Source organism: Moschus berezovskii, chromosome 10, assembly GCF_049115385.1.
Source record: "Moschus berezovskii isolate FMDL1 chromosome 10, NW_MosBer_1.0, whole genome shotgun sequence".
Taxonomy (NCBI): domain Eukaryota; kingdom Metazoa; phylum Chordata; class Mammalia; order Artiodactyla; family Moschidae; genus Moschus; species Moschus berezovskii.
The window spans coordinates 77496989-77510040 of NC_142469.1; the positions used below are offsets into that span (position 1 = coordinate 77496989).

The window sequence follows — 13052 nt, forward strand, 5'->3', positions numbered from 1 at the left end:
CACTTTGAATCTAAATGTAAATAGTGGACTAATTAAAAAAAGATCAAAGATCCTCCGAAGAACAGAATCTGAAGTTGCTACCATATATTATCTACAATGTCCAATTTTCAACCAAAAGTTATTAAACATGAAAAGAAACAGGAAACTATGACCTACCTGTATTCAGAAGTAGAAATTTATTGTGAAGGATATAGATGCTGGATTTAGCAAAGACTTAAAAACACACATGGACACGTTTAAAGAGCTAAAGAAAGATGTTCAATTAAAGATAAATAAGCTTAAAATGAGTGAACAAAAAAAGGAATAACATCAGAGAAAGGAATACACAAAAGAAGAACCAAATATAAATTCTAGATTTGAAACTAACTTTTAACTAAATTAAAAGTTCACAGGATGAGCTCAACAGCAACTTTAGATGGCAGAGGAAGGAAGCAATGAACTTGAAGATTGATCTCTAGAAATCTCCCAACTCAAAGAACAGAGAGAAAGATTAAAGTAAGTAAAAAACAAACCAAGAGCTGTAAGATAATATTAAATATTCCATGTATGCAACCAAAATGGGCTTCCTTGATAGCTCAGTTGGTAAAGAATCCACCTGCAATGCAGGAGACCCTGGTTTGATTCCTGGGATGGTAAGATACGCTGGAGAAAGGATAGGCTACCCACTCCAGTATTCTTGGGCTTCCCTTGTGGCTCAGCTGGTAAAGAATCCGCCTGCGATGCAGGAGACCCGGGTTTGATCCTTGGGTTGGGAAGATCCCCTGGAGAAGGGAAAGGCTACCCACTCCAGTATTCTGGCCCGGAGAACTCCATGGACTGTATGGTCCATGGGGTCACAAAGAGTCAGACATGACTGAGCGACTTTCACTTTCACTTCATGCAACCAAAAGCCCAGAATGAGAAGGAAGAGGAAAAAAGAGTAGAACATACTATTTGGAAAAAAATGGTGGAAATCCACACAAATTTAGTGAAAAATATTAATTTACATACCCAAGAAGCTCAACAAATGCCAAAGACAATTATGAAGCAAGTCATACCTAGACATCTTATAGTCATATTGCTGAAAGCCAAAGACAAAAAGAAAATGTTGAAAGTGGCAAAGCAAAATGATATATTGCATACAGGGAACAATAATACAATGGACAACTGACATTTTATCATAAATGATGGAAGTAACAAAATGATATTGAAATTACATATTCAAGTGCTCCAGAGAAAAGAAATTATTCAAGAACTCTGTATCCAGCAAACCCTCTATCCTTCAAAAGTGGAGATGAAAAACATAGTAGTAGTGTTCATAAAAAGTAAAAAAAGTAAAGTGAAGTCGCTCAGCTGTGTCTGACTCTTTGCGACGCCATGGACTATAGCCCACCATGCTTCTCCATCCATGGGATTTTCCAGGCAAGAGTACTGGCGTGGGTTACCATTTCCTCTCCAAGTAGTGTTCATAGGTATACATTAATGTAGTGTAGTGGCAAATATGCAGTGATTTTACAAATTGCAAAACATCATTCCTTGCACTTGATAAAGGGCTGGGTAAAAGGAGAGGCTGATCTACAAATGAGGCTGCAACTGACATCTCAGTAAATACATTTAATCTACCTTGGAGCTTGGATGGTTACTCAGAGTTACATCAAATTGTAGGAAGGGAATCAAGCTTTTGTATTCTCGCATCAACCAGTCATTGGTTGCTGGCTGCCCCACTGAAGAGAGTATGACTTCAAGTGAATCATTCCCTGATGTCAACAGCAACGTCCAGCGAAGGACACACTTGGCTCTTTTTCTATTGTATGTTTGTCTTATGCTTGTCTTATGGATTTATAGAATTTATTTTAAATATTGGATACTAATGCTTTATGTGTTGCAATTTATTTTTTCAGTTTAAAACTCATCTTTTCACCTAATAGTGTTTTTTAAGTGACCAAAAGTGTTAAAGTAGACAAACTCATCAATTTTCTAATTTAGTTTGTACTTTTCATATTTTAAGAAGTCCCTATATACTCCAAAGTCATAAAGTTATATATATATAAAATAAACATTTATTTATATATTTATTTCTCCTAATGGTTTTAAAAATTTTATTCTTTACATTTTAATATTTAATTTACCTGGAAATTATTTTTTTGTGTGAATTGTGATAGATAAAGATGTAATTTTATTTTTGCCATCTGGCAATTGTACCAGAAATTCTTTAGTGAAAAGTCCATCCTGTCTCATTTACCTGAATGCCAATTTCTATCCTAAACCAAGTTTCCATACAGGGGGTTTGTGGGTCTGTTTCCAGAATCTCTATTCCATTCCACTGTTCTAACTCTGGACTCAAACCACACTATTAATCACCACAGTTTGAAAGTAAGTTTTCATACCTAGTAATTTGTTTCTCATCTTATTCTTTTATTAGTGTCTTGCCAATTCTTAACCCTTTGCTCTTTATGTAGATTTTATAATTAACTTGCTCCATGTAAAAAAAGCTGCAAAATTTTTAGAAAACAATTTTAAAAATAGGAGAAAACCTTTGGCTAATGGAAGATTTCTTGGTTAGAAAGCAAAATCCCAAATAATAAAATCTTTATGAATTATATCAAATTTATAAACCAATTTATAAAGAAGGATTATCTTTGTGGGTTTTTTTTTTCTTGAGCCTTCTATCCATGAACACAGTCTCTCAGTCTCTTAGGTGATCTTAAATGTCTTAAAAACTAATAATTTTCTTCACAGAGATCAAACACATCTAATGTCATTTTATTTCTATAGAATTTATAGTCTTAAATTACATTTTCTTGAGATAGTTTACTGCATACTAAAATATAATTAACTTTAGGTATACCAATTTGGGGGAGGTTTTTGATGTGGAAAATGACAGAATCTTTGAAAAATGTGTTTTACTTCTTTGCTTCTTCCTTTCTGATCTTCATATTTCATTTTATTTCTTTTCTACTATGATAGTGAATAAAACCAGTGATAATAAATATCCTTGTTTTCTTCCTGATATTAAAGAAATACTTCTAGCATTTCATTTAGCTTGATATTTTCTACAGATTTTTCACAGCTAATCTTTAGCTGGTTAAGGAAATTCTCTCTTATTCTTAGTTTGATAAATGTCTTTTTATATCTCCATGACTGATAAATTTCATGAGTGTTTTTTCTGTCCTGATTGAGGTAATCATAAGTCTTTTTCCTTCAGTCTCTTAATGTATAATGGCATTAATGTATTTTCTAATTCAAAGTGATTTTACATTACTTAGTTATACCCAAATCAGTCCTAACTTACATTTTTATATAATGAGAGATTTGGTTTGTCAATACACTGTCAAAGTGACTTCCATCTGGTGCGTGGTGTTGACTTTTCTTGTACTGCCCACGTCAAATTTCAGTACTAAGATTATGCTAACTTCATAAAATGAGTTGGTAGAAAGCGTTTCCCCTTTTTTTGTTCCTTGGAAGAGACTGAGGAAGACATGAGAGATTTATTTCTTGAATGCTTGGCAGAACTCCCCAGTAAATCTGCTGGAACCAGATTTTTCTTTGGGTCAGAAGCCCTAAGGTCATGGAATTCATTTCTTTTTGAAGTTTTGATTCATCTAAGTCCAGACTCCTGTGCATGGTCGTTAGTAACCACACGTCTTTTATTAATAATATTCGGTGAGGAAAAACTAAAAGATTAAGGATAGCTTTTCATGAAAAAGTCAATAAATTGCACTGCAAATATTACCATAATATCATTAGTTAATCTGATAAAATCTTAAAACAGCTCTGATTTCACTTTTACGATGTTTCATGTTCAAGACAGTCAGGAATTTTGCTTCCAAATAGGAATGCCTTTTATTTTTTTCTGTTCTAAAATTAAAGTTTATTCCTCCCCCTCCACAAATAAATTTTAATAATAAAATTCTTACCCAAGTCATCCGGGCTCTATCTTTTGTGTTGTAGCGACACTCAGTAATTAGATTATCTCCCTAAAACATAAAAGTGGAAGCTTTCAGATTGGAGTTTCATGCTGCTTTATTTATCTAACACATCTGTAGGCCAACAGTTTAATCTGCTATATGAATGCATGCATTAAGTAATTTGACTCAAGAGTAGACTTTTGATCTATTAAATTCTAGGTTCGCTAGTATAATAAGCAAGCAAACAAACAAATAAGGCTCTCTTTGTTCAGGTCAGACTCCACACTGCATGGCCTTAGGTAAGGAAATGAATCATTTGGGCACAATTTGTTCATCTAAAAAATAATGATAAAAATAGCACTTATCTCACACAGCTGTTGTGAGGAAATTAAATGACAGAACACACATTTAGTTCTTAGTACAGATTAAACACTTCTTAAGTGTTGGCCACAGATACTAGTAACTGTGATTATCTTCTTATTTACATTATTTACTTTAAAGGTCCTTAGTCAGGTATTTATTTTTGTAAAACAGACTTGTGAGGCAAATTGCTAGTAACTTATTTTTTCCAGTACTTTTCAACCTTTTGAACAGTACTGGACATAAAGAAACTAATTTTTTATGGCTCCCGGTCAAGTAAGTGGACAGGCTATTCCCAGACCAGAAGCAGCAAGCTCTGTCTGGATAATGGTCCTCAGATTTGTCCTCGCTGCCTGGATATTCAGAGGGAGGAATCAGTATTTCAACATTTATATCCTCTCATGACACATCGGTTAAGGAACTCTGAGACAACCCAAAAAAAACTGGTTAGAGAGCCCCAAGACCAGACAACACCATAAAATGGAGTGTAGTCCTTAAGAATCTTGAGATCACTCAAACTTCATCTTTCTACTCCTAGAGTATACCAGGGAATTACTGCAAGTAGAAAAGATATTGCTATTACTCTCATTTCATAAATAGTATAAATATCTGACTTTTAAGAAGAAAACTAGGTTAGGAACTTGTATAACTATTGAGCTCAATGTCAAAATTAAAAATTTGACAAAATGAAGCATCATAAAAATTTTAAATTCTTCACTATTGGAAGGCATAAGGTTCCTTTCTGTGTTGTTTCATCAGAACCTCAAGTATGGTTGCCAGTCAGATTACACACAGTAATATAATCAGGTATGTCCTAATACCTTAGTCAAAAGAAAAAAATGATCTTATATTCACTTTTATTGAAATGAAACTTTCAAAACTTCTGATCTTACCATTACCAGAACTTCAAGCCAAGGGATTACTAACTGGGGAGTCTAGAAAAATGGTGCTTAGAGCACAAAACCTAAGTTTTATTTCCTTTGAAATCAACAACTTGAGTTGCCCCTGGGAATAGTAAGAAAAACAAGTTTCAATTTTGGAAAACAGATCAAAAACATTCCGTGAGGGTTATGCAACAGCCATGGTGGGTGGCTTTGAAGCTATGGATAGGATGAGTGATTCATTATACCAGGAGAAACCTGGCTAATTCTCAGCAGGTATAGGTCTCAGGATTTTGATGACATTTAGTGATAAAGAATAAAAACATTCGTACTGGTAAGATTGTTTGTTCTTCTTTTAGGTACTGAAACTCCTGGAAATTGAAGTCAAAATCATCATCGTAAGCGAGTAATCTCATTTCCTCCCCTTTGCGAAAATGACGCAGCCTGATGCCTCTGCCTGCCAGGTGAGCGTGGAGCAGAACAGCAAACACATGGATGCCACTTGGCTTTTCAGCTTCCAAAGCCTACGGGAGATACAGGGGAAGACCTGATTAGGTCTCCAAACAACAGCAGACAGTTCACCTTAAAACAGACTTGGAGGGACAACTGAGATGAAAAGCTAACACAATTTAAGTCAACACATGAGCTGCCAGACATTTATAATTTGGATTTTTCCGGACTTATTCCTATCTTTGTGAAGCAATACTGGCTGGGAGGAAAGAAGAGGAACTAATGCTTGCTGAGGACCAACTGATCACTTCTACATATTATCTTTCTTTTTTCTTCTTTTAGGAGGTGAGCAAAGAGTTAAAGCTTCTGGCAAAAAGAATCCAGTATTTTGGTAGCTTGAAAATTGAAACTCTTAAAGGAAGAATCTACTTCCACTTTTCCAGATAAGAAAATTGAACTGGGAGAATTAAATGAATTGCTCACAGTCCTACAGCTAGAGAATGATGTCATGGCAATTTAATTCATGGTCTAAATGGTCTAAATAAATGAGAAGAGCATAACCTTTCCAATCTTCTATACTGTCTACAACCACAATATCCTATAATTTATAAAGAAAACAATCCATGTTGAAATACTTTCTTTCAAGAAAAAAGAACTATGAATTAAACAGCCATTATAAAATACTTATATATAGTTTTCTCTTATCCAATATGTATTTTATATTAGTTATTTTTGCTGTTTGGTTAAAGAAGGGTCGGTAGCTATAAATCAGAGAAAATGAGAATAAATGAAAATAAATCATCGAAAAAACAAATATGAATAAAAAATAAAGTTGAGAAAGCAAAAGGGGACTATACAAAGGTTGAAACTGTAAAAGATAAAATGAAGTGTCCAATATGAAACAAATGAAGGGAAAGAAAGGAAAACACCCAAATTCTACTCCTGCAGGCTTCAGGATTTTAAAAAGCAATAAAGTCTTGCTAAAATTGTAAACAATCATTTTATAGCATGACAACAAGAAAAAGATTAGTAATAAACTTGGAATTTTCCAAATATAGTTTCTATGAGCATAGATTAATCTAGGAAGAGCAGCTCACAGACCCACACACACCATACCTCTTCCAGGCATTCCAGGGTGCAGTGACCCTCAGACCGGAAGTCGGGAAGGCCCGGAGGGATGGTGTGAAAGAGGCTTACCCAGAGGCCAGCCTCAATCACTCCAGCATCGTATTTCCTTATATCTGCTGTATAAAATAATCTCAATCCAGAATTATCTATTAAGCCTGGAACAAGAGCATTTAGACAAGAAAAATTAAAAGTGAGCTTGAGTACTTGAAAAAGTTTTCCATATTCAGCTGAAATAGGTTAACTGATTTTCCTTAAACTCTCACAAGGGAAAGGAACACAAGCAAAGACTAAAGAAAGGCAACATCCAGATTTACAAAGAAAACTTACACAGCGTACCATGGGAGACACGTTTGTACTATCTAATGACATATTCCACGATTATCTAACATGAAGACAGAAATAAAAATTTCAAGTCATTCATTAGAATATATAGTAATGCAACAGAAGTTTTATTTGATACTGTTTTGAGGTGAAGCTCAGCAACATTTACATAGAGGTGAAAATCATTGGTCTAGAAACCATGTGATGATGGAGAAAAATATTAATAATTAACTTTCTTTATAGTTTATCACCAGTCTTTTAATAACTCATTAGTCATACAATCATCAAACAATTAAGAATCTATGATGTGAACAACATAACAGGCATGGTGGGGAGGAAAGATAAGATCCATCTCTTGCTGTGACATAGTTGTCATAAGGAGGGAGAGTGTGGGCCCCAAACACTTATAAATCCATTGCACTTGGAAAGTAACTGACTCCTTTCTGCAACAGTGACTTACCTACCTGTGAACTGACCTGTTGGATCAATTAGCATATAAATAATTTTGTATTAATTGTTGTGATTATTTTATTGTTTGCCTTTCCCACTACACTACAATGTCCCTGAAGGTGGGGATATTATGTCATTAAGCACAGATCCAGCGCATCCTTGGTGCTCAGTATTTGCTGAAAAATTGCGCAAATCAGTGTAAAATCATAACCTTGAATTTCTTCTACTGATAATTTCATATTGAAATCTTTAAGTTTTTGGCGTTGGGATATTATATAGTAAATTCAGGTGTAAATACTTGCCCCTCTTCATTTCAACATCATATTACACCAGTGTCAACTGCCGTTTCAACACAACAAAATGGTTAGTATTTTCTAGTGTGATGAATGGTAGTTTTTCATATGTGCTTTTAGAAAGAAAATGTTTCATAAGCACCATGTATTTCAGACTGATTTACACCCTAAAGGGAAAAGTCTATTTTTCTACTTTCTGGTAGGTAATATCCAAATGGCTTTTTAAGATTAGTGACCACATGTGCCCATTTGCCTGGCTCACTGCTGGCCAATGACTGCTGTCCCAGTGTAATTGTTTACAGTGCCCTTTTCTACTCTAAAAGGTATCCTAATGTGGATGACAAATGTAGAAGTTAATTTTTTTTACAACATTAAATGCTATTTTATTTGAAGTCTGTTTAACTCTGTTAAAGGGGAAAGTTACAAAACTTTGAAAAATCATAGGTAGAATGTATAAAAAAATACTCACCTTCCTTATATGTTGGATTGTCATAATGGACTTCCAGGAGCACATAATGAGGATCTAACGGAGTGCCAAGGGATAATCCAACATGAGGTGGATAGGAAAAACCCTAAACAAGCAAAATTTCATGACACAGTGTTCTGTGAAAGTCCCTCAGAGGTCTACTCCATTCAAAAACCAAACATTCTCCATGATATTTCAACATTCTACAACTGCATTAATCTACAGTTGATCAAGTAAAATGGCTTAAGGAAAGAATGATTTCCTGTGGAAAGAAAAATAACCCACCCTCATATCAAAGAGAGTGCATAGAGTTTTACTTAGAAGTGTTAGAATCGTAGGGGGAAAAGTGATCAATTAACTTTGTTACATCTCAGTAATCAGTGGTCCCACCTCTCCACCAATGGCCCAGGCAAAAATGACGGTCTCACAGGTGAGGAAGGCGTCAGGCATGTTAGGGTGGTAGCACTCGTGCCCGTCGTCCAGGACGCTGTCACTGAAGTTGCTGCTGCATTGATACAGCAGGATGTGATGGACCAGACCCTCGTGGCCTTTCTGAATCACGGGCTCAACCTAAACAGGTGAGAGAGACAATGCGATCAGTAAAACACCCCACAACAGGCATGAAACTAGCATAAATGATCATCGGGTTTTCAAAGGAATCGTTTTCTCAATTGTGTCACTGTTGTGAGGTTGAAGCATAATTTGTTCTGGCGACAATGACTGTGATGATGATGATGATGGCAAGGACAATGGCAAGAGTAAAGATACGATAACCATTTACTTCTCTAAGAACCGTTGTCGTTGTTAAGTCACTGAGTCAAATCCAGCTCATTTTTGACTCCATGGACTGTAGTCCTCCAGGTTCCTCTGTCCGTGGGATTTCCCATTCTGGAATGGGTTGTCATTTCCTTCCTTCTCCTGGCTGATCTTCCTGACCTAGGGCTCGAACCCATGTCTCCTGCACTGCAGGTGGATTCTTTACCACCTGGGAAGGACTTTACTAAGGTGTTGTTTGCTTTTTAAACTCGTTGTTTCCCTTAACATTCTGTATAGCAGCTGTTTCAAAACCTGCTTGCTCTCTTCCAGGCTTCACTTTGCCCTGGCACTCTCTCTCTCTCCCCGTCTCCCTCTCACAGAGAGAAAAAAATCACACAGGCATAAATTCCTTCAATCTCCCTTAAAATGTTATTTTTGCCCATCCCTACTGGAGGTATTGGGGCTTCCCCGGTGGCGCAAGTGGTAAAGAACCTGCCTGCCAATGCAGGAGATTTAAGAGACGTGGATTCGATCCCTGGGTTGGGAAGATCTCCTGGAGGAGGGCATGGCAACCCACTCCAGTATTCTTGCCTGGAGAATCCCATGGACAGGGGAGCCTGGCCGGGCTACAGTCCATAGGGTCGCAAAGAGTCAGATGCAACTGAAGCGACTTGGCACACATTCACTGGAAGTATTAATAATAGATGATGTATCATACATCTCCCTACCGATCTTTCTATCTATCACCTATATGGTGCAGGGCATAGTGCTAGGCATAAGGGAAGGCTCAATAAAGGACGCTTTTATTTTAGTGATTAAAATCAAATTCTAATAAGAATTTTACCAGTAGAATTTAGGAGAGAAAAAGTCATTGTAGTGATGTGCTCCTGTGACACGGCTCAAATTAGAGCAAAACTGGAAACTGGTGAAAATAGAATGAGTGGTGACATTGGTCCTGAAAGCATAATTCAGGTGACTATGCTCATTCCACTGTCCCTTCTGTAAGTTCTCTTTAGAACACTGTCCAGGAACGCAGAACGAGCTAAGCACATTCTAACATCCCAAAGAGCCTTACTGCCAGAGAAGGCAGACAAGTCCCATACTTAGCTTAGCTGGACTATAGGTGTGGCCACTAGTTACAGGGTTCTTAGAGCCTTCTATTCATCTGGCAAAGTGAGCCGTTGTGTGTTTTCAAGAGTTTGCTGTCTTAGAGCTCGTCCATGCTTGTGCTTTTAGCCCTAACTACTCAAATGCAAACAATTCATTTAAAAACCCTTGCTTTAGATGGGCATAAAAAGATGAAGTGTTTTCAGCTATTTTCTCCTAAGTCTTGCCATTTTGATTTTCTATATAGTTTCTCATTCATTTTTTCTTCTTTATTTTTTTAATAGGAAAGATCTAAGCAGCCAAAGAGAAAAGCATTACGCATTAGGCATTAGGTTTCAATGGGCAGCCAGGGGTCTGAGTTTTTAAATCCAAGTTTTGTTTTATGTGGAATAGTGAGCCCTGCTATACCTAACCCACATGTACATTTTTAACATCACATTCACAGAAAGTGACCTTGCACATAGCTGTGTTTGCACTCATCTCTAAAGGACTGTATGCCCTCAAGAGAGAAACTATTTTCTATTTTGCTTCAAAATGACAGTTACTGTTCAAACATGGTTGTATAATATATAACAATTACACAGAAGGGCATCCCAGAATTTCCTGAGATTGTAGTTTCCATATTAAATCTGATTTGTGTGTGCGTGTGTGCTCAGTCATGTCTGACTCTTTGCAACCCCATAGACTGTAGCCTGCCAGACTCCTCTGTCCCATGGGATTTTCCAGGCAAGAATATTGGAGTGGGTTGCCATTTCCTTATTGGGTCGACCCAATGATCAAACCCATGTCTCCAGCAGCTCCTGCGTTTGGCAGGCAGATGCTTTACCACTGAGCCACCTGGGAAGGCGCTTTTTTGGTGAGAGTACACTTATTTGGGTGCCTCAGTACTCCAAGGGGGACAGGGAACTGCTAATATGTCTTCAGTTAAATATTTCAGGCACATGTGAGGATTTTGCTATGTGCCTTCTAAGTTCAGGCCAAACCTGGTAGGTGAGCTTTACTAGCTAGGTTCTGGATAGAAGCCCCTAAGGGCAAATGAGGATTGGCTACTCCCAAGGCAGCTACCCTGGGCTTCCCTAGTGGTTCAGAAGGTAAAGAATCTGCTTACAGTTCGGAAAACCTGGGTTTGTTCCCTTGGTTGGGAAAATTCCCTAGAGGAGGGCATGGCAACCCACTCCAGTATTCTTGCCTGGAGAATCCCATGGACAGAGGAGCCTGGTGGGCTATAGTCCTTGGGGTTGCAAAGAGTGGGACACGCCTGAGTTACTAAGCATAGCACACAGCAAGGCAACTACAGAAACTAGTGGCTTTCACCGAGGCACCACAAGAGGGCACTAGAGAGCAAGGGGGCAGAGTATGTGAGGCTAGACAGTGCTTAAAGGAGTTTCAAATAACTTTAAAAATTCTTAAAATAAAAAACCAAAAAACTTTTAAGAGTAAGTGACTTTTATGCATAAAATAGATAACTAATGAGAACCTACTGTAGAGTTCAAGAAACTGTACTCAGTGCTCTGTGGTGAACAAAATGGGAAGGAAATCTAAAAAGAGGGGATATATGTACACACATAGCTGATTCATTTTGCTGTAAAGCAGAAGCTAACACGACATTGTAAAGCAACTATCAGTTCAGTTCACTTCAGTCGCTCAGTCGTGTCTGACTCTTTGCAACCCCATGAATCACAGCACGCCAGGCCTCCCTGTCCATCACCAACTCCCGGAGTTCACTCAAACTCATGTCCATCAAGTCGGTGATGCCATCCAGCCATTTCATTCACTGTCATCCCCGTCTCCTCCCACCCCCAAACCTTCCCAGCATCAGAGTCTTTTCCAGTGAGTCAACTCGTCGCATGAGGTGGCCAAAGTACTGGAGTTTCAGCTTTCATCAGTCCTTCCAGTGAACACCCAGGAATGATCTCCTTTAGAATGGAGTGGTTGGATTTCCTTGCAGTCCAAGGGACTCTCAAGAGTCTTCTCCAGCACCACAGTTCAAAAGCATCAATTCTTCGGCAATCAGCTTTCTTCACAGTCCAATTCTCACATCCATACATGACCACAGAAAAAAACCATAGCCTTGACTAGACGGACCTTTGTTGGCAAAGTAATGTCTCTGCTTTTTAATATACTATCAAGGTTGGTCATAATTTTCCTTCCAAGGAGTAAGCGTCTTTTAATTTCATGGCTGCAATCAGCATCTGCAGTGATTTTGGAGCCCCCCAAAATAAAGTCAGACACTGTTTCCACTGTTTTTCCATCTATTTCCCATGAAGTGATGGGACCAGATGCCATGATCTTTGTTTTCTGAATGTTGAGCTTCAAGCCAACCTTTTCACTCTCCTCTTTCAATTTCATCAAGAGGCTTTTGAGTTCCTCTTCACTTTCTGCCATAAGGGTGGTGTCATCTGCACATCTGAGGTTATTGATATTTCTCCCGGCAATCTTGATTCCAGCTTGTGCTTCTTCCAGCCCAGCATTCCTCATGATGTACTCTGCATAGAAGTTAAATAAGCAGGGTGACAATATAAAACCTTGACATACTCCTTTTCCTATTTGGAACCAGTCTGTTGTTCCATGTCCAGTTCTAACTGTTGCTTCCTGACCTGCATACAGGTTTCTCAAGAGGCAGGTCAGGTGGTCTAGTATTCCCATCTCTTTCAGAATTTTCCACAGTTTCTTATGATCCACACAGTCAAAGGCTTTGGCATAGTCAATGAAGCAGAAATAGATGGTTTTCTGGAACTCTCTTGCTTTCTCCATGATCCAGCGGATGTTGGCAATTTGATCTCTGGTGCCTCTGCCTTTTCTAAAACCTGCTTGAACATCTGGGAGTTCACGGTTCACATATTGCTGAAGCCTGGCTTGGAGAATTTTGAGCATGACTTTACTAGGGTTTGAGATGAGTGCAACTGTGCGGTAGTTTGAGCATTCTTTGGCATTGCCTTTCTTTGGGACTGGA

General features: G+C 37.8%; 1 protein-coding gene across 2 annotated transcripts in view; it reads right to left on the bottom strand.

Annotated features, from left to right (window-relative positions):
* MOXD1 (monooxygenase DBH like 1) overlaps positions 1 to 13052 on the bottom strand; it is a 108367-nt gene that overhangs the window by 17100 nt on the left and 78215 nt on the right. For both annotated transcript variants that reach the window (XM_055433586.2, XM_088840759.1), the window contains exons 5-9: positions 8627 to 8806; positions 8240 to 8342; positions 6695 to 6861; positions 5461 to 5652; positions 3897 to 3956 (exon numbers count right to left, since the gene is read on the bottom strand). In XM_055433586.2, coding sequence (XP_055289561.2) covers positions 3897 to 3956; positions 5461 to 5652; positions 6695 to 6861; positions 8240 to 8342; positions 8627 to 8806 — 702 coding nt within the window. The remainder of the gene's footprint in view (positions 1 to 3896; positions 3957 to 5460; positions 5653 to 6694; positions 6862 to 8239; positions 8343 to 8626; positions 8807 to 13052) is intronic.